The 23,073-nt window shown below is 44.3% G+C and overlaps 1 protein-coding gene across 1 annotated transcript in view; it reads left to right on the top strand.

The window, feature by feature from the left end:
- Positions 1 to 23,073, top strand: part of HHIPL2 (HHIP like 2) — a 61,161-nt gene that overhangs the window by 22,371 nt on the left and 15,717 nt on the right. Inside the window, exons 3-6 of the mRNA XM_068233457.1 lie at positions 6,461 to 7,110; positions 14,661 to 14,804; positions 18,269 to 18,600; positions 19,729 to 19,855. Coding sequence (XP_068089558.1) covers positions 6,461 to 7,110; positions 14,661 to 14,804; positions 18,269 to 18,600; positions 19,729 to 19,855 — 1,253 coding nt within the window. The remainder of the gene's footprint in view (positions 1 to 6,460; positions 7,111 to 14,660; positions 14,805 to 18,268; positions 18,601 to 19,728; positions 19,856 to 23,073) is intronic.

The raw sequence follows: 23,073 nt of genomic DNA on the forward strand, positions 1-23,073 counted from the left end.
GCACACAGATTGAGAGCTACGCGCGTGCCGCGTGTTGCAAGACAAGCTCTTTATACCAATAGGAGGAAGATCAGCTGATCAGCGCGGTCAGAAGATTCCTGCTCAGCTAGGGATTGGTTGATGGGAGCTGGGCGGCGCCGTGGGACGCTTTACTATATATATCTCCTGCTGTTCAGTTGCTGGTTGTCTGGCGTTGCAAATGCCTATGTGTTAGCACTCAGACCTTAGTCAGATCTTTCAGTGTGGTGGAACCAGGAGGTCCTGGGAATCCACACTTAGCCAGTTACTGTATATCATCTGTGTTATTCTCTAGCATAGTTCCAGAGTGTTGAGATCATGGCCCTCACACCCCAGACTAGGAATACTGTATATCATCTGTGTTATTCTCTAACATAGTTCCAGAATGTTGAGATCACGGCCCTCACACTCCAGACTAGGAATACTGTTTATCATCTGTGTTATTCTCTAGCATAGTTCCAGAGTGTTGAGATCACGGCCCTCACACTCCAGACTAGGAATACTGTTTATCATCTGTGTTATTTTCTAGCATAGTTCCAGAGTGTTGAGATCACGGCCCTCACACTCCAGACTAGGAATACTGTATATCTGTGTGTTTCTCTAGCATAGTTCCAGGGTGTTGAGATCACGGACCTCACACCTCAGACTAGGCCTTCTTCCGATATCTGTTATGACCTGTAGCTTTCCTGACTATTCTTCTGATCTCTGATTTTGTACCTTGCATATCTGATACTCTGTTGCCGACCCGGCCTGTCTGACCTTCTGGCTGTCACCCCCCCCCCCCTCAGGGTGTCCAGCCTTCCCGCAGGGGTCCCCTGCTCCACAGAGGGGACACTCAGGGGCATATCTGGGTGACATAGCGCCTATGGCAAACACTGAAATTGCGCCCCCCCTCCCCTCATTAGACCACCTTGTCCCATAAGAATAGTTCACCCAGTATAAGTAGACCCATGTTTACGTTGCCCTCCCAATAAATATGTAGTTAGAGATGTCTCCCCAGTATAAGTAGCCTTCTTTAGCATAAGTATAAATAGTCCCTCAGTATGGGTAATGAGAGGTTCATCCTCAGTATAAGTAACTCCCCAGTATAGATTTGTGTGTCCCTCGGTATAAGTAGACCCCCCCAGTATAGGTAGTGAGAGATGTCCTCCAGTATAAGAGCAGGTACAAATGCCTGAGAGGCATCCTTCAGTATGGTGGGGAAGGGAGGATGAGGCAGCCATGGCGCCTATGGTGCTGTGGCGCCCATGGCACAAGCCATGCCTGCACCCCTCTAGATACGCCTCTGCGGACACTGCTCCTTATCAGTCAGGGCCTCCCTCTCCAGGTGTCCTTGACTGCAGTAGAGTCTGCTCTACTTATTGGACCACCTGCTACCCCGGTGGTCCGAAGATTACTGTTGCACCAAAACACTTACACACTCAGGTGTCTAGAGGTTAGACATATTTGATTATTGGCGATTCTGCAGATCCTCAATAATCAGGTATATCTGTATTCTTGGGGATACTGCAGATCGCCAAGAATCAGATTCTCTCTCTGGTTGCTGACACCTATCGTTACAAGGACGCTGTGAAACCTAAGGCTGGCCCTGGTGACCAGCCATGAGCAGAATGGACCAGCCATGAGTATGTTGCACAAGAAGTCCATGTGTGGGTTATACCATGCTTCCAGGCAGGGGCTGCTGTGATAGGACGAGGAGAGGGTCTGTAAGGTGACCAGCCATGAGCAGAATGGACCAGCCGTGAGTATGTTGCAGAAGTCCATGTGTGGGTTATACCATCCTTCAGGCAGGGGCTGCTGTGATAGGACGAGGAGAGGGTCTCTAAGGTGACCAGCCCTGAGCAGAATTGATTTCCTGGATAGATTGTGTAGCTGATTGGGACAGGTCACTGAACTAACTGTGGCTTGAGGAAATTTGGAGGCCCAATTCTGGCAAGTAGAATATGGGTATATTTACATTTTACACTTTTATATCATGCATTTATGATAAATTATACCGATATTATACTTCAACCAAACCTAAGCCTCTTCTCTCACAGAACCCTCCTTCTACCTATGCCTAACCGCAACCACCTCCCTGCCCATGCCCTAAATACCCCCCCTGTAACCTTAACTGACTCCGCCTCCCCGCCTAACCTTAACTCACTCCCTCCTCCATGCCTAATCTTAAAGACTCCCCCCACACCTAACCTTAAGACTCTCCCCTCCACGCTTAACCCTAAAACCCTCCCAACAGACACTTAATCTTGTCTATTGGCACCTATAAGGCACCCAATATTTTTATGCTTATGGGCATCCAAATTTCCTGCTTCCTTTCCTGGTGAGTAAGTCGGGGCTTCCTGTTGGTCATTACACTGTTAGTGTTCTGGTCTAACTGGAAATCCAGGCAGCACATTCACTGCTTTTGCCGGTACAAAGTGTTTTTTCAATTATTTTATTACCCAGAGCAGAACAGGTTTTTTTTTAAATAATGCAAATTGCAATCATTGTACAATCGCTATTATTACATACAAATTTGCTTAAAAATCACAGGATATCCCTTTGGAAAAAACGCTGCAAAAAGCAGAAACTCTTAGCGATTTCCAGTGGGCCTCAGCCCTTAGCTAGATTGTGGCTGATTTGCCACAAGACCACAGTTAAAATTTTTACTTGCTTATCCCTAGTGGGTAGGTTGGTTCACTATCCAGCAGTGTGAAAACAGGTTTGGGGCATACCGGCCACAGAGTTAGTTTTTGAATGCAGTGTCGATTTATGATGAATGAAATTAGAAAAGGGTGGTGCTCCGGACCAGAAAGCGCAGTTGGGTCCTTTTGGCCCCAAATGACGTCACGGAGGGGAAAAATGAGGAAAAACATTTGTTAGTTGTAAAGATGAGTGCACTACTACAAAGGAACAAACATTCAGGAAATTGGCCGGTGTATTAAGTACAAATGTTGACAACCACCACATGTCTTTGTGTTTGTGAAGCATCCTGTACGAGAGAAATAATGGAAGACATCTCTGTACTCCTGCCGAACATGTGGGACATGTTTGTATAATGAAAATTAGGATGTTTTCACAAACACGTTGTATATCGAGGATTGTTCTGTCGCAAGCAGCTTACCTCCAGGCCACATAATGAAAGTCTTCTTGCAACAGCTTAAAGTTTAACTTTGCTTTCAATAAACAATGGTGAAATGACATGACTCTACGAGTCATTTAAGGACCTCAGAACTTACCTCTCGTAAAGCAGACCTGAACTCAGAACTTCCTCTCTGCTCTAAAAGATAAGCAACAGCATAATGACCTTAAACAAAAAGCATTTCTTTCTTACAGCCGATACAAATCCTAAAAGAAATCTGCACAGTTTTTACTTCTTGATTCATGGAAACAGACATATTGTTAACATCCTGTGATTTCCAATGAGCTTATCTGCCATTAATAGAACATAAGAGACAGCACACCAGTGGTTATACACCTGAGGAAGGATGTAATATCCGTAACATGTAGTGTAAATTTTATTCCAATACAGCAAAGTTTATTGCAACCATTAGTACATAGCAAGGAAATGAACAGCGCTACTTAAAAACAGGCAAGTGCCTACCTGCAAAAGAGTGCAAGCCCCACTTGTGGGATATAATACCCACCGAGCACCTAACACTAACTAAATCCTAATCTAAATCCTAACCTATGTATATGCATAGCCTGGGTCAGGCCCCTCCCATGGAGGATTGACTTCTTCGCAGTGGGAGGGACGAGTACTTAATAGGTTGCATGCAAGCTGTTACAGGAAACCAACATCCTCCAGTGGTAGACAGGTCATGTGTACGCTCGGTGTGTATTATATCCCACAAGTGGGGCTTGCACTCTTTTGCAGGTAGGCACTTGCCTGTTTTTAAAGGGAAGGTTCAGGGAGGGGATTAAAAAAATAAAAATAAATTTCCACTTACCTGGGGCTTCCTCCAGCCCGTGGCTGGCAGGTGGTGCCCTCGCCGCCGCTCCGCAGGCTCCCGGTGGTCTCCGGTGCCCGACCCGACCTGGCCAGGCCGGCTGCCAGGTCGGGCTCTTCTGCGCTCCATTTCCTGGCACTTCTGCGTCCCACGCCGGCGCGCTGACGTCATCCCTGAACCTTCCCTTTAAGTAGCGCTGCTCATTTCCTTGCTATGTACTAATGTAATTCGTTTTTGGTCAACTGCTCCCACTTAACAGCCATGCTTTTGGTGTATATGCAGAGCTTCTGTTTGGATTCAAGGTGCGTTTGTAGTTCCTGGGGGGGGGCTCAGCGCATCTCTGATTGGAGACCATTCGGAGGTGGCCTGGTGTTGCGCTGATCCACCTTTATTGCAACCATTGGTGTGCCGTCTCTTATGTTCTATTGGTGATTTCCTGAAGCCGTAGGAGCAATCCGGCTGAGACAAGGCACCGGCCTGTTAGAGGTCCAGGGGACCCAGCACTCGTGTTCTCCAGGCATCTTGTGTGTGAAGCTTATCTGCCATCTCTGCCATGGCAGTCAGGTGACAAAGGGGAGAGATCAAATAACAACTTGTGATTAGACACAAATGAGGGAGAATTAGACAGGCTAAACTCTCTAAATACAAACAGAGTGCATTTCTCTATGTTTTTCTTCTGTCCTGTGCAAGAGTTCAGGTCCCCTTTAAGGTTTCCATGCACATTTTTTTTTAATTCAATGAAACCGATCCAATTTCTTGGTTGATTGAAAGTTTGAAAGTATTGAGGAAGATGTTTGAGGTACTTCAAATGTGTGTTAGAGATTGCGACAAGTTTGTAAAAAAAATAAATGAATGTATATGGTGAAAAAATTGGTTGGATTGAAAAACATTTCACGCAATAATCAACTTTTTTTTTTAATAGTCTTTTAACTATTTCTACGCCGCTGTGTACTTCACTTGCGGATCAGGTGCGTAGATATGTGTATTGTTTACTCATAGTGTCGCTTCCATTCGCATTTGCAGCAATCCTGCCTTGTTGTGATCAGGGTATGGAAACAGCTGTTCCCAAACCCGATCATCGTGCCTGTGATTAATAAAAGCCGATGTCAGCGAAACATCGGCTTTTATTCACACAATGAAAGTAACCAGTTACATTCACTAGTTCCTGTCTATTGTCTATACACCCAAATACACTATTATACACTATAAAATAGAAAAATTAAATACATTATTATTATTTTTTAACCCCTTCAACCCCTACCCCATAGTTATTAAAATAAAATACTTGTGAAAAAAATGACATCATTTAAAACAAACAAACAAACAAAAAAACACCTTCATAAATAGTTACCTTAGGGACTTTTTTTATATGTATGTCATGAGGGTATATTGCTGTTATTTTTGTAAATAAATGCTTGTAATTATTGCTATAGTATAAAAAAAAAACATTAAAGGGAAAAAAATACACCTTTATTTCCAAATAAAATATTTTGCCATACATTGTACTAGGGACAAAATGTTTATGTTATAATAACCGGGACAAATTGGAAATAAAATGTGTGGGTTTTATCACATTTTAAACTACTGTATAATAGCTAAAAAGCTGAGAAATGATGATTTTATTTTCCATTTTTTTTCTTCTTCTTCTTCACTGTAAAATGCATCTCACTAGTATTATAAATGCGAATGTTTGGGTGTTTGTTACTCAATCACGCAGCAATGGCTGAATGGATTTAAATGAAATTTGGCACACACATAGTACATTACCTGGAATAACATATAGGATACTTTTTATCCCCATAACCAAAGTGGACAGAGACAAAAACAAATTTCACTGGGAAAATGTAAACTGCAGCCATTCTTACACTGTTAATGACAGGGTTCTCAAACTTTGCACAGTTGGTCATTGGGTGACTGGGATTAATATTTAGGAAAGTGGGTGGAGCCTACAAAAGCCAATCAAATTCACCTATTGATTTTCAAATGGGAATATTTAATTGCTGCCATTCTTGCACTTCTAATGGCACAAGCCTCAAACCTGGTACAGTTGGTCATTGGGTGACTGGGGTTCAAATTAAAAAAAGGGGTGGTGCCACAGCCAATCAGATTTGTTTCATTTAGATGCAAATTATTGATGCCAAAGACCGCAAAGCTCACAAACTTGGTCAATGAGTAATTGTGTGTTAGGGTAAGAAAAAGTAGGCGGAGCCAACACCAGCCAAATATATACCCGGGTAACGCCTGGCCATCAGCTAGTAAAAAATAAAATAGTTCTTAGAAAAAGTACTGCCCAAAGAAAGCCTAGTTTGTCCCGCAAAAAATAATATATTGATCATTACAGTGTGATAAGTAGCAATAAAGTTATTAGCGAATTAATGGGAGGAGCGTGATGTGAAAATTGCTCTGATTTTGAAGTGGAAAAAAAACTGTGATTCTGAAGTGGTTAAAAGTAGAGGAAATGTAAACATAAAATGTTTTGTAGAGTTATTAAAATCTCGACTTTTTTCATCTAGGAATGTTCTCCTTATGCTGCCCATTTATATGATGCTGAAGACCCTCGAACCCCTCTTCGGACTCTCCCCGGTCTATGCTTCGACTACTGCTCTGATTTCTATCACAAATGCCAGAATTACATCTCCATTCTCACCAATAACACTGCCGTACTGGAGGCAGCCAAGGACAGGGACCAGTTCTGCAATCTGATGGACCTGCCTGACCCAGACTACTGTTTCCCGGATGTGGTACAAAACATGGACCTCAATAATAACCTTGGGGCAGTGGTGGAGGACCAGGAAGGTTGTCTCAAGATGTGCCTGGTGGAGGTGGCCAATGGCTTGAGGAACCCCGTCCTGATGGTCCACGCTAATGATGGCACTCACAGGATGTTCATAGCTGAGCAGGTCGGCATCATTTGGGTCTACTTACCAGGTGGTGGACGGCTAGACGAGCCCTTTCTGTATCTGCAGGACAGCGTGGTGTCTAGTCCCTGGCATGGGGATGAAAGAGGATTGCTTGGCATGGCGTTCCACCCAAAGTTCCCATACAACGGGAAATTCTACGTCTATTATTGCATCTTAGATGATGAATATGTGGAGAAAATCAGAATCAGCGAGTTCCGTGTTTCGCGGTATGACATAAACAGAGCGGATCGGCGTTCAGAAAGGTAATAGGCCTTTAGTTTGACATTTTAATATAAAATTGCCATTGTGTGTGCTGCAGTTTTGAAATGTTTGTGGTTGATGTGTGGTTTCTTCTACTGAAAGCACAACTAAACGCCTTCCATTTCAAATCAGTTGGAAATATTTTGGTTTTGAACACTGTGAAATGAGGTGTCTAGTGGTCCCTCCTCCGTCTCCATATAGTGTTCCCTGGCGTCTAGTGGTCCCCCTCCTTCCCCCATACAGTGTTACCAGGTGTCTATCAGTCTGCCCTCCTCTCTACAGTGTACCTGATGTCTAGTGGCCCCCTTCCCTTCCTCATACAGTGAACCCTGGTGTGTGATTTTTTCGCCCTCCCTCCTTCATGCAGCGTGCCTTGTGTCAAGTGATTCCTCTCCCTCTTCATTAGCATGTTCCCTGGTGGTCTAGTGGCTGCCTGTCCACCTCCTCTCCCCAAGTCTCTCAGCAGAATAACTGCATCAGAGACAGTGGATTCACCCACTAGTGTCTAGCTCACACTCTTCTTCCCAATTACTAAACAAACACAGAACATTTATATCGCGCTTTTCTCCTGGCGGACTCAAAGCGACAGAGCTGCAGCCACTAGGACGCGCTCTATAGGCAGCAGCAGCGTTAGGGAGACTTGCCCAAGGTCTCCTACTGAAATAGGTGCAGGCTTACTGAACAGGCAGAGCCGAGATTTGAACCCAGGTCTCCTGTGTCAGAGGCAGAGCCCTTAACCATTACACTATCCAGCCACTTGTATCTAGGGATCTTGTATCTAATTACTAGGGAGTAAAGTGAGAGCTACAAACATCGCCCGCGCACATGCCCACATCTTGGCCCCGTCCTCCTCCTGCTCTAACTGCCGCTCACATGCCACGCATGTGGGTTACACAAAAACATGGACACAGGGACACACAGGAGCAGGATGCAGGGACACAGGTTTTTTTTTGTATAGGATGAGAGAGAGGAAGCTTGCTTGTTCGGTCATTCGTTCTTCTGGAAACCATCACTTGATTTACTCGTTTATTATCAATGCCTTTTAGCCACATGAGACCGTTGTTTTGAGCAGTTTAGTCTTGTGTGTGTGCCAAGGTTGTCAGTTATTTTGTCCAGATGCTGTAGGGATGCAGTGAATGAACAGAACAAGCAAGTACAACTATGTTTATATGGAAGACTCGTGAGGACAAACTGCATCAGGCACAGAAGTAAATACAGTCATAATAACTCATCTTTTTGCAACTATAACTGCACTGTGTATTTATAATGCATTTCTGGTGTAATGACCCAAAGTAGGACTATAAAGGGTTACTCTTCTGTGTCGAAAAGTATCCCCACAACAGCCTGACCTTTGTGTGCATGAGTGACAAGGGAGCTGATCCACAAAGCTTTTCTGTTGAATTATTACCTTTCTTATTATTACTCACACTTTATCTCTTCTTATCTAATTTAACTCATGGTTTATCTCTCCTTATCTGTTTATGTCATGACTTACAGTGCTGCCCAAGTGCCCATAATGATTCATACCCCTGGCAAATTTTGACTTACAGTTACTTTTATTCAACCAGCAAGTGATTTTTTGATGGGAAATTACGTACATAGGTGTCTCCCAAAACATAATAAGACGATGTACAAGAGGCATTATTGTGGGGGAAAAAAAAACATTTCTCAGCTTTTATTTACATTTGAGCAAAAAGTGTCCAGTCCAAAATTATTCATACCCTTCTCAATAATCGATATAAAAGCCTTTATTAGCTATTACAGCAATCAAACGCTTCCTATAATTGCAGACTGGCTTTTTGCATGTCTCCAAAGGTATTTTTGCCCATTAAGCTTTAGCAATGAGCTCCAAATTTTTCAGGTTGGAGGGTCTTCTTGCCATCACTCTGATCTTTAGCTCCCTCCACAGATTCTCAATTGGATTCAAGTCAGGACTCTGACTGGGCCACTCCAAAACGTTAATGTTGTTGTCTACTAACCATTTCTTCACCACTTTTGCTGTGTGTTTTGGGTCATAGTCATGCTGAAATGTCCATTGGTGGCCAAAGCCAAGTTTCTCTGCAAACTACCAGATGTTGTCATTGAGAATCCTCATGTATTACTCTTTTTTTCATGGTGCCGTTTACTGTGATTAGGTTCCCTGGTCCATTGGCTGAAAAAATAACCCCAAAGCATTAGGTTCCCACCACCATGTTTGACAGTGGGGATGGTGTTCTTTGGGTTGAAGGCTTCTCCTTTTTTACGCCAAATGAAGGAAACATCATTGTGACCAAACAATTCAATATTTGTTTCACAGAAGATCAGAAGTCTTATTCTTTGTCCAGAAGAACATTTAAAGCCCAAGCGAGCTTGTGTGTGCCTTATCTGGAGAAGTGGTGTCCTCCTTGTTCTGCATCAGTGGAACCTAGCAGTGTGTAGTGTCCGTTGGATTGTCTGCCTTGAGATATTGCCAACAGCAGAACCCAGATTCTGCTGGACACTTTTTTCTCAAATGTAAATAAAAGCTGAGAAAAGTTTTTTTTTCCACAATAATTCTTCTTGAGCATCGTCTTGTTATCTTTTGGGAGACACCTATGTCATTTCCCGTCAAAAAATTACTTGCTGGTTTAATAAAAGTAACTTTAAGTCAAAATTTTCCTGGGGTATGAATAATTATGGGCTGCACTGTATCTCTCTTTATTTGCTTATCTTATGCTTCTCATAAAGGTGGCCATACATCTGTCAACTTGGTGGTTGATCGACCATCCAATTTGATAATTATTATCAAATTAGATGAAAATCGGTGCCTCCAAGAGCATTCCCAATCGATGATTCAACCAATTTCGGACCAAAATTGGTCAAATTTTTTGATTGGACAAGCTGTAAAATCATAGGCCGTCGTCGGCAATCAGGTGGGCGATGGTAACAGTGTGTGATAATCACAAACGATTAATGCAATAGGAACTCCCGGCTGCATCCCCCAGTGTTAGATGTACCTCTGGTGCCCCTGCATTCATACTTTACCCGCCGTCCCCTGGGTGTCTGCCGTATTTCCTCATTGGCAGCCCACGTGTTTGCCAGCACATTGCACATGGGACACGTGTGTGACGTCACACATGCACCCCACATGCTATAACACTGGCCAATGGGGAAGTACGGCAGACACCCGGGGGATGGCATAACGAGTAAAGTATGAATGCAGGGGCACCGGGGGTACATAAATATTTAGAAGGACGAGGATGGCAAGGCGGCGTCATGAGGCTGATCTCCAAAAGATTTCATGCTTAACCATTTGGGGACCGGCTGCCTAACCCCTCTTAAGAACCAGGCGAATTTGCGTACGGGGGGCTGCATTTGGGGGGGTCAGGCAGTCGGATCCCCAGTGTTGATTGCTGGCCTGTGTCTCCCCCCCCCCCCTGTAGCCAAGTGTCCCCCCTGTAGCCAGCAGCCTTTACTCACCTTCCAGGCTCCAGCGATGAGCCACAGTGGACCGCTCCTCTCCGGCCGGCATCCCTGCTCGTACTGCCGCTCAGTTTCGGGTCGCAGCTTGATGACGTCATCAAGCCGGGACCCGGTACTGCCGTCAGAGCTAATGGTGGATGCCGGCCAGAGTGGACAGGAGGGCGGATGGTCGGGGAATGGCAGGGAGGTGAGTGGATCCTCTTCTTTGCCCCCTTCCGCCGCTGCTCTTACTAGCGATCACTATGATCCGCCGGCGATCATAGTGATCAGAAGCCATACACTATGGCTTCTGATCACTGAGGGGAGATGTCAGCTGTCATATGACAGCTTAATCTGCCCTCTCGGGTGCGTACGATCGTGTCGGGAGCGGAAACAGCCTAGAGCAGCCACAAGTGCGGTGTAGGATTTACTTACAACGGTCCTGAAAAGGATAAATCAATCAGGAGTCGACCTGTGGTTTATGGCAGCCAACAGATCTCTTTCCGATCAGAAAGAGATCTGTCTCTTGGTCGATTGGCCGCCCAAATAAATCACTAGATGTATGGCCTACTTTTACAGTTAAGGTGAAGAAGAAGTAAGCTTTTAGAAACAACCCCATAATCATACAAGGATTAGACAACATGTCACCTCCATGCCGACACAAAACAGATCCACTTCTATCACATTGTTGCACTATAAATGTCCACTGCGTAACCTCATAAGAGGAATCTGATTAAGGAGCTGTCCAGCATTCTGGCCGTGCTGCCGTGGCACTCGCTCAGCACAGAAAACTCCACTGTCTTTTTTTGAACAGAGAATAATAAAAAAAAATGACTATGGGAAATGTCAAGATTTGCCAGACCAGCCAGTTACACCGGTGAAATTCATGAATGAGTGGTGTGTGGGTGATGAGTGCCAGAGGCCCTTCACTATACTATTACTAGCCCTTTGTCATCAGTATTAAAGAGGCACTCCACTTCTGCTGAGAATTACTAACAACATAGATCAGAGTCCAGCAGGACTTATGTCATTAATTCGTTTCTTTTCGTTACAGTTGGCAACCAGTTGCTCAATGGCAGTCTTTCAAGTGTCCCAGAGCTAAAATATATGAACTATTGACCTTTTTTTAATCTATCCCCTGCACTCAGAAGTGGTTCTCTACCAGGCAAAAGTTTCATGGCTGTAGCGCCTTATCAGAGAGGCTTATGATGAAGTCCAACTGGGTCCTGACTTGTGAGAAACTGTCACTTATATATTTGAAAGTTTAACTCTTTGAGGCAAAAGAAACTCAATTAAAGAAAACAAAAAATAGATATCGGTCGGTACTTACTTCAGTAGTGGAAAGCCTCTGGAAGGTCCAGAGTCTTCTTGGATCCTTGTAGAGCCAACCGTTCCAGGCAGGGCCGGATTTGTACTCTTTATCGCCCAAGGCCACTGTCAGCAGCCGGCCCTCTTCAGTACAAGTAGCCAGATGACCACTCCCCCCCCTCCAAAATAGGTAGCCAGATGACCCTTCCCGCTAGTATAGGCAGCCAGATCACCCCTTCCCCCCATATCCAGTATAGGTAGCCAGAAAACACTACCCCTTCAGTTTAGATAGCCTGATGACCCCCTCTCTCCAGTATTGATAGCCAGGTGATCCTTTCCCCCTCCCCTAGTATAGCCTGCTGCCCAACCACGCTTGACCCTGTGGTGCCCTAGCCCATTGCCTATGTGGCCTTGGCTTAAACCCGTTCATCACCTTGCACCTGGCCATGGACAAGTGCATCCTGTCCGGGCAAGCTTGAGTATGGTGCACACATGCTCAGTAGAACAATGCTGCTCATGCACATACACCTGTGCTCCACTCTACTGAGCATGCTTGGACCATACTTGTGCATGCCCAGGCCAGATGTGCTCCTCCACGGTCAGGAGCGCAGCCAGAAGAAACCTTTTTGGTTGGCATGAGTCAAATAGGCTTAGAGAGACCTTGCACTAGAACGGTGGGTTGTAAGAGGATCGACTACTGAGATAAGTATCTAAATTTAAAATGCTTGAGGTGTACTTTAAAATAATGATATATAAGATGATTTCAGGAGACAGTAACTGAACATCTGCATGATCCTTTAGATGTGTCAGTAATGAAAGGAATACATTGGCGTTACAGGCATACATGCAACATGGAAAAAGTTGGGCAGAAAAGCTACTATCACAGCTAAAATGACGATAGTAAAATATTGGTAAAAACATACTGATATTTTACTAAAGCTAAAAATAACCCTATTCGCACACTGAATCAGTGCCTAACTTTAACCAACCCTCTTACCCCCTACAGATAACCTTAACCACCCCTCCCAACAGCTAACCTTAACCCCTCCCCCCACGGTGAACCTTAACCACCCACCCGCATGACTAACTTTAACCACCCCCCCCCTACAGCTAACCTTAAAGGACCACTGTCACGAAAATCTTAAAATTTAAAATATATGTAAACATATATAGATAAGAAATCTCCAATGTTGCTGTCACTTACAGTATGTAGTAGAAATCTAACAGAACCAACAGGTTTTCGACTAGCCCATCTTCTCATGGGGTATTCTCAGGGATTTCTTTATTTTCAAAAGCACTTAGTGAATGGCAGTTGCTCCCTCCAACTGCCAAAAAAGTGTGCAGCGAGCAGGGAGGCTGGCCAGCATCTTTGTGTAAATCTTTTTCAGGGAGTGTCTTTATAAAGAATAATGGCCATGCTGAGAATCCCCTATGAGGAGATGGACTAGTTCAAAACCTGTCGGTAATGTTAGAATTACACTACCTACTGTAAGTGACAGCAACATAGGAGAAAAGTCATTTATGGCTCCTTTTACTCAGAAAGAAACTTATTTCTTATTTGTATGTGTTTATATATATATATTTTACATTTTAAGATTTTTTGGATAGTGGCCCTTTAACCACACATTCCATCCACTGCTAATCTTAACCACCCACCCCGCGTGGCTAACCCCCACCAAGGACTTACCCTAATCACCTACCCCGCGTGGTTAACATTAACCACCTATCATTCCCACAACTAACCTTAACCAACCACCCTCCACGACCAACCTTAACCTCCCCCACGGCTAGCCTTAACCACCCACCCCATGCTGCTAACCTTAAAAGACACCCTCTCCCACGTATAACCTTAACCACCCACCCCACACGGGTAACCTTAACCACCCACCCCGCATGGCAAACCTTAACACGCCCCACGGCTAACCTTAACTACCCCACACCTGAAGTGAGAGGGATATGGAGGCTGCCATATTTATTTCCTTTTAAACAATACCAGTTGCCCGGCAGCAGTGCTAGTCTGTTTGGCTACAGCAGTGTCTGAATCACACCAGAAACAAGCATGCGGCTAATCTTGTCAGATCTGACAATAATGTCAGAAACACCTGATCTGCTGCATGCTTGTTCAGGGTCTATGGCTAAAAGTATTAGAAGCAGCAAGACTTCAAGGCTAATGTTTAAAAGGAAATAAATATGGCAGCCTCCATATCCCTCTCATCACAGTTGTCCTTTAAGCATCGACCGACCCATGGCTAACCTTCACCACACCCGCATAGTCAAGTACCGAAAAAAAAATGCACCCATTCAGAGATCAGCATTGAGGTGAAATTATCAGGCACTGCGGACGCCCAAATTTCTCCTCAATGCCAATATTTGAATGGGTGCTTATGGCGGCACCCAACTTCCCACGTTACCGGCCATACAGGGTGAAAGTCTCTCTCACAGCCCTAAATAAATATTCCCCTCAGAGCCACTCCTGACAGCAGAGGCGGGACAAGGTCCTTCAGCACCCAAGGCTGAGACACCAAAATGCGCCCCTCCATCCCTCCCACCCCAGCTGTCACACACTGATTGCTATTAGACTAATAGGTGCCCCAGGGCCCCCAACCTCCCCAACACCTTAATATCTAGTTATCTGGCTTGCAGTCACTGTCATATATCCCCTTTTCTTATTTCTTTCTGCTTCAAACACAATTGGGAATGACAGCTGAATGAATTGTGCGCCCCCCTCCTACACTGCGCCCTGAGACTGGAGCCTCTCCAGCCTCTGCCTCGGCCCAGCCCTGCCTGACAGTAATATGCAGCTGGCGTGTGCTTTCTTTCACAGATACCTTTTAGAAGTCGTGGAACCTGCCAGGAGCCACAATGGGGGGCAGCTGCTGTTCGGTGTAGACGGATATCTGTATATATTCACCGGAGATGGAGGGGAATTGGGCGATCCACATGGAGAATTTGGAAATGGACAAAACAAGTAAGTCATGGGAAAACCTGATGTGTGAAGTTCTCAGGCCTTCTGAAGGCATCTCTGCAGGGGGGTAGCTGGAAAAATGGGCGCCGGCTGAAAGTGGACGAAAAGGGAGCCGCCATAGACTTTAATGCAATTATCGTCAATATGGCAAAAAAAGCAGAAAAAAGGGAGCCGTGATAAATATCGTTAACAACATTTGAACATTACAGTTTTTGAAGTATGTAATCGTTTAAGAAGCTTGCAACGTTATAGTTTTTGTCATATTATTTTGTTTATATTTACAAATTTTACGTTATCAAAGATTATCAAGATATTATCGTTACTATGTGTAAAAGGTGTTTCTGCAGAGGGAGTGGTTAGGGTTAGGCACTACCAGGGGGAGTGGTTAGGGTTAGGCACCACCCGGGCGGCGGTTAGTTTTAGGCAACACCAGGGGGGGGTGGTTAAGCTTTAGGCACCACCAGGGGGAGGTGGTTAGGATTAGGCACCACCCACCACCGAGGGGGTGGTTAGGGTTAGGAACCACTGGGGGAGGGGGTGGTTAGGGTTAGGGGCCACCAGGGGAGTGGTTAATTTTAGGCACCACCAGGGGAGGGTTCTGTGTGAGAGTAGGGTTGGGTTAAGCTGTATTGTTGAAATACGTACCGATATTTAACGTTAATATCTTTTTGATATTATTTTGGTCTGGTTTTACAACGGTATTTATTGTTAACAAAGCTTGACAACGATGTTTATCGTTATCAGATTTAGTTAATAACCGGCCCCATTTCGTTATCAACTCAGCCCCTTTTTTTCACGGCGCCCTTTTTTCATGCATGCCTGCAGGGGTGTTTAGGCAATATTAGATAGGCATACATGAAGCAGAGGTTTAAAGCATTCTGTCAAAAGCAACAAAAGTGATTTGTTGCCAGTGGCTAGGAGTGCAGCAATTTAAAGAGTAACTGCAGTAAAAATAATGTAATGAAAAAAAGTGTTCATTTTTACAATAATTATTTATGAATGATTTAGTAAGTGTTTCCCTGTTATAAAATATTTCCTCTTCCTGATTTACATTCTGATATTTATCACACATTTTTACTGCTGGCAGGTGATGTCTGTGGATGGAGATGCTGCTTTTCTTGCAGTTGAAATCAGCTGTTATTTCCCACAATGCAACAAGGCTCCCGCAGTGTAATGTCAGTACCTAGGTCCTGACATCACACTGTGGGAGGGGTTTCACCACAATATTAGCCATACAGAGCTCGCTGATGATCTGTCTGAGAATAGATTGAGGAATAGATTTCTCATGGGAAAGGGGGTATCAGCTACTGACTGGGATGAAGTTCAATCCTTGGTTACAGTTTCTCTTTAACTAACCTGATGATGAAATTTGTGGTGGGGTGTGGGTGTCTGTGCACCCTCTGGGGAAAAAAACACAGGAGACAAGGACGGGAGCCCAATAGTGTAATATGTCAAAAGAAAAATTGGATATAGAGAATGGAAACAAGACTACTCACAAAGGTGGGTTGCAGTGGGGCAACCGACCACAGGAAGCAGGTGGAGACAATGAACCCGACTCCACTCGGGGTGACCCCTAGGGATCTGGATGCGGCCGCTCTCCTTGGAAAAGGAAGGGAGACAGATTTCTACCGTGGTTACCCACGTGTGTTCTGTCTCAACCCCTCAGACCATAAGGTATGGGGGTATGGAATGCACAATTGATTGAAAGAGGCGCCCTGGTGGTTTATAAAAGCACTTAAAATCAGTATAAAATCGACAAAATATTTTGAGGTGGCTTACCTCAAAGAACCAAAAATCCTTGATGAAAACAAGAGATTTTATTAGTAGCACAGGCAACGCGTTTCACGGGTCTGAGCCCGCTTCCTCAGGCCAAATAACAGTGCCAAACTGCAAAGATATGGTCAGCATAGGGAGGCTCCCTATGCTGATCATATCTTTGCAGTTTGGCACTGTTATTTGGCCTGAGGAAGCGGGCTCAGACCCATGAAACGCGTTGCCTGTGCTACTAATAAAATCTCTTGTTTTCATCAAGGATTTTTGGTTCTTTGAGGTAAGCCACCTCAAAATATTTTGTCGATTTTATACTGATTTTAAGTGCTTTTATAAACCACCGGGGCGCCTCTTTCAATCAATTGTGTAATGATGAAATTGATGATGACAGTTTTGGAGAAACTTTTGTGAAAACAGTTTTTAACTTCTGTACATGAGTCCAGTTGGCAAAATGTCATATTATTATTATTTATATAGCGCCGACATCTTCCACAGTGGTGTACAGAGTATATTGTCTCATCACTAACTGTCCTTCAGAGGAGCTCACAATCTAGTCCCTACCATAGTCATATGTCTATGTATGTATCTAGGAGTGCATGTATCATAGTCTAGGAACAATTTAGAAGGAAGCCAATTAACTTATCTGTATGTTTTTGGGATGTGGGTGGAAACCGGAGTGCCTGGAGGAAACCCACGCAGGGACAGGGAGAACATACAAACTCCTTGCAGATGTTGACCTGGCTGGGATTCAAACCGGGGACCCAGCGCTGCAAGGAGAGAGTGCTAACCACTACGCCACCGTGCTGCCCTACAGTCCACTTGCAGAGCCCCCCATTGGGATTGGATGACTAATACTTTTCAACACTAGCGGATAAGCCATTGGACGTATACAAATCTCTGACTGGCCACCTTGTTGGAGAGAACAGCACTGATTGGCCGGGAATCTCTGGCCAATAAGTACCTAAGTGCCTTTCTTGTCAAAGGGTTGACCACCTAGAGTTTAGGTCAACTGTGCTGCTCAACCCATTACAGGTGCAAAGGTGTTAATTAAGACAAATGCCATTGGATGCTACCAAATCCCACATCAGGGAGCGCTTTGCGCATGTGCATGACGTAGTCGAGACATCATGCGCATGCACAGAGCACTCTCGGCCGTGAGGGCACGATAGAGAAGGCGCAAAGCCGGGCCAGCGTCCATGCACTAATGCCCAACCTGGCCGACTAGGAAGTGGCTGCGGGGGGAGTGAGGGAGAAGTGCAGGGAGCAGTGGGCATGAGGAATACTTCACATACATGCTTGCTCCCCTGTTTTTACTGTATGGTTCAGCTCTAGTATCTTTCAAAGGTATTTTTTTTGGTAAGTTTTGAAAACTTAGGAGAAAAGTTAATAGGATACAGGCCTCAGGCCCTTATTCAATTCAGTCTTTCTACTAAGTATTCTCCTAGATGATATTTTCACACCTTATCAATAAAATGCCTTTCAAGTCACAAGCAAGGAAAAATAATAATTTTGGTACCTTTTCACCTACTTTTCTGGAACTTTTTCAGTTGCAGAGTGCTGAAAAGGTATTTTAAAATGAAGATGACAAATGATCTCCTAGGAGAAAACTTAGGAGAAAAAGTGAATTGAATAAAGGCTATAGCTAGTTTGTAGAGTTTTCACATTGCTGACATTCCATCTATGTTCTGATGTTGCAGAAGCTCTTTGTTGGGTAAAGTTCTCCGGATAGACGTGGATGGGGAACGGGCACCTGGAAAGGCTTACGGAATTCCAAAGGATAACCCCTTTGTGTCAGAACATCGTGCTGCCCCGGAGGTCTACGCCTACGGCTGCCGGAACATGTGGCGATGCTCTGTAGATCAAGGAGATCCGGCGACGGGCAGAGGAAGAGGAAGAATTTTTTGTGGGGATGTTGGCCAGAGCCGATATGAAGAAATCGATATTATCACCAAAGGGGGAAACTATGGCTGGAGGGCCAAGGAAGGCCCAGAGTGTTTTGACATAATGTTGTGTCTCAACTACTCCTTACGTGAGTGCTGACTTTTGTTTCTGCCTTATGTCTGCCTTATGTATAGAAAAGAACATATGGAAGACACAACTGCCTTCGGAAAGTATTTAGGTGTCATCACAAGCATCATTGAAGCCTCAGTTTAAACGCCGTCATGCTTTTTTAACCAGTAAACCCCCAATTCTCAAAAGAATCGCACGGCACAACCGCCGCAGAGTCCCCACCGCCCAAAACCATAACCACCTTGGAGCCCACGCTGCTTCCCAAAAGCCTGCGCATGCACACACCACAACCTCCACACTAAGCCACTGCCCACAACTGTGCCGCCCACGATCCCTGCATATTTACCACCTTTGGTTAGTATTTTGGATTCCTGGCAGATCATTGAATGAGCAGTTGCTGCTTGCTAACTGTGCAGTTTAACTGTCAACTGGCCTCAGTGTGTCCAGGCCGTGCATAATTACAACTGTCTTTTAGTTACATAGATATGCATGAAATAAATCATTATTTAAATTTTGTTTTTCAACCCGGCTCAGTGTTTTCCCCTTCTACTGGCACAGCTTACTGTCCCTCCAACAGCAAACATCACCTATACAACAGGCTTACATCGCTGTGTAAACTCTATAAAGGGTTAGGGATTCAATTACGTTTTTTGTCACAGTGTCCTCATCTTATCCGAAACAGGAAGCTTTCTATTATTTGCATGCTGAGATAAGCTTGTTAGTGTAGCAAAAAAAACAAACAAACTTCCACACATTCTCATTGGCAATGTGGCACTGCACAGTTCCTGCATTAAGGCAAAGGCACCCAGACCAGGCAAAAAGGCAAAAAAATTGGGGGACATGTAGGGACCTATTTTAGGGAAAAAATGGGAGTTTACATATATTTTGGGGACACTAACTATTAATTGGCAATTTTTTCTTCTTGGATGTTACAACCCCTTTAACGCTTCCAAACAATATTGCGATTGATTTTAACTACTAAAATAGTTTGGAAGATTAATCTACAATGTTGGCCTTTAGTCGGTCGTAAATAAATCAATCAATCGCTCTATCAATCAAATGCTGACTGAAAACAAGATCGAGTGATAATTGGAAAGTGTGTTGCCTCCTTAAAATCCTTACATCTTTATCAACTTGTTTTTTACAGATGATATTCTGCCAATCTTTTCTTATGGGCACAATGTTGGCAAATCAGTGACTGGCGGATATGTCTATCGAGGCTGTGACTCTCCAAACCTAAATGGCCTTTACATCTTTGGGGACTTCATGAATGGGTAAGAAAATGGGGAGTGTGGTCTATTAATATGACAGATATCTGTCGCCAGCTCAGAGCTGAAATCTTGGCTTGGGCAATTCCTTGGAGTTTGGAAGCAGGACATTGGGGGCACCTGTGGCTAATGGACGATTTAGACACCGACATAAACGCTAATGCAAACATTGACTGTTGAGCACCGAAAGCAGACATTTTGGGCGCCCAATAAATATTGTTTTGAAAATTAGAACGTTGTAGTTTTTAAATTATTTTTGTTTTTAGAAAATTAGAACGTTATAAATTTTGAAATTTTTTTTATTCTGAAAATTATAAAGTAACAGATATCAAACTTTTTAGGTCTTTTGTATTTAACAAATTTTCTTTTTTGAAAATGGGTTAGGCATCAGGAAGGGTGGTTTTTAGGGTTAGGCGTAAAGAAGGGGGGTTAGGGTTAGGTGTCAGGAATGTGGTTTTAGGGTTAGGCCTCAGGAAGGGGGTTTTAGGGGTAGGCTTCAGGAAGGGGGGGTGTTATCTTTACGCCTCAAGAATGGGGGTTTAAGTGTTAGGAGTCAAGAAGGGGGGTCTTAGGGTTAGGTGTCAGTAACGGGGGTTTCAAGGTTAGGTGTTTGAAGGGGGACGGTTCTTGTGTGAGAGTAGGGTTAGGTTTAGTTGTAGTAAAATATCTGTAAAATTTACCAGTGTTTTACTATAGTCATTACCACTGTAATATTTTTCCATTTTCATCTGAAGCTCAATTCACAATTGTATTTATTATTTAGACATATCATCTTCACCCCACGACCATTTTCCCTCGATCCCATATTTCATGCACGCGAGAGTTCTTATGACGTACTGCCCTCTGATCAATAAGTTAACCACAATCCATTATTGCATATTAGGTCTAATAGACTAAGGTTATATTTTTGAGGATTACTTTATGATCACATTTAGCCACCATGAGTGCAACTTGTATAAAATGTGTGTATGTGCAGATTTTTATAGAACAGCTAATTAAAATAAAAAAGTTGTAATTTTGCCAATGTGTGAACTACCAATAAAACAGAAAAAATGATACTGACCAAACTGTAGGATGCTCTCCAGGGGCTTAAAGAGAACCCGAGCCTAAGTTTGGGTCAGAAACACATACTTAAAGCGGAATATAACCCAGAATTTCTTCTTTGCTCTAAAATATTATTTACAGCATATAATATACTAACACAATGTTTTTTTAGTAAAACAGCATTCAAAGGGTTACATTGCAGGGCTGACTCTTTCTTCTGCAGGGAGAACCCGCATCCGAACAGCTGTTAAGCTTATCTTGTGTACACATTCTTTACTTGATACATTTATGTAAACATTCTCTGGCTGTGCAGGACTTCACAGTCCTGGGATGAAACACAGGTCAGAAATCACTGCTGGCTGCATTCACAACAGAATTACAACAGTTATAAATAAAATGCACCAGCAGCTTTAAAAATAAATTAACTGAACTTTGGGAAGTTATAATGTCTAAATCACGTGTCAAACTCTGACCCGCGGGCCAAATTTGGCCTGCAGCGCCTGAAAACTTGGCCTGCGGCTTGGTTTTTAATTAACATTAGCTGTGGCCTGCGGCACTTTGAAAGCTGGCCCGCAGCCACGCTAGAGGGCCCGCCCCATCCCGCCCATCATGCTCGCATGAGTGATAGAGCGTGACGGCCGGGTATCTCCCTCCCTCCTCTATTTGCAGCGGGCCGTTGTCCAATGTCCTCTCCTCGCCGCTGGCTGTTCCACTCTACGGTGCGGCGGGTGGTGGCAGTTCTGCATTCTGCACACCAGCATGAACCCCGCACTGAAAACAGGAGAGCTGTATGTCCCTGACTGATGGCGCGCATATACAGGAAGTTCCTGTATACGCGCGCCATCAGTCAGGGACATACAGCTCTCCTGTGTTCAATGCGGGGTTCACGGCACGCTGGTGTGCAGAATGCAGAACTACCTACCTATTGCCTAGCTACCTATACTGAGGCACCTACCTATTGCCTAGCTACCTATACTGAGGCACCTACCTATAGCCTGGTTACCTAAACTGGGACACCTACCTATTGCCTGGCCACCTATAATGAGGCACCTACCTATTGCCTGGCCACCTATATTGAGGCACCTACCTATACCTAGCTACCTATACTGAGGCACCTACCTATAGCCTGGCTATCTATACTGAGGCACCTGCCTATGCCTAGCTACTTATACTGGGGCACCTACCTATAGCCTGGCTATCTATACTGGGGCACCTACCTATAGCCTGGCTACCTATATTGGCACACCTACCTATAGCCTGGCTACCTATACTGGGACACCTACATATTGCCTGGCCACCTATACTGAGGCACATACCTATTGCCTGGCTATCTATATTGGGACACCTACCTATTGCCTGGCTACCAATGCTGAGGCACCTACCTATGCCTAGCTACCTATACTGAGGCACCTACCTATTGCTTGGCTACCTAGTAAAGTGGCACACCTACCTATTGCCTAGCTGCCTATACTGGGACACCTGCGTATTGCCTGGCTACCTATACTGAGGCACCTACCTATGCCTAGCTACCTATACTAGGACACCTACCTATTGCCTATCTACCTATGCTGGGACACCTACCTATGCCTAGTTACCTATACTGAGGGACCTACTTATTGCCTGGCTACGTATACTGAGGCACCTATCTATGCCTGACCATCAATAGCGGGGTACCCGCTAAGCCTGGCTACCTATACTGAGGCACCTACTTATGCTTAGCTACCTATTCTGGGGCTCCTATGCCTGGCTACCTATACTGGTGGCACATACCTGGCTAACCTTTACTTGGGGCAAGTATGCCTGGTAAACCTTTTTTTTTTTTTTTTTTTTAGCACCGCAGTTATGACGTGCAGTGCAAATTGTGGGGTGTTGTGCGATCATTCAAAATGGGGGGGGGGGGGAGAATAAATATGGCTGTCGGCTCTCGACCTGGTTTAAGTTTTAAATTTTGGCCCTCTGTCTATTTGAGTTTGACACCCCTGGTCTAAATGAATAATAATACTTGTGCACAAAAGCAAATCTGATAATTGTATGGGTTATAAAAAGTAGGAAAACATATTTTTGTTGAAAATTTTGTCAGTTTGAGTTTGAAACTGCTTTAAAGGGGTTCTGTGGAGGGGTTAAAAAAACAAAAACCGACACTTACCTAGGGCTTTTATCGGCCCTCTGCAGCTGTCATG

Source organism: Hyperolius riggenbachi, chromosome 4 (genome assembly GCF_040937935.1).
Source record: "Hyperolius riggenbachi isolate aHypRig1 chromosome 4, aHypRig1.pri, whole genome shotgun sequence".
In the NCBI taxonomy this organism is placed as follows: domain Eukaryota; kingdom Metazoa; phylum Chordata; class Amphibia; order Anura; family Hyperoliidae; genus Hyperolius; species Hyperolius riggenbachi.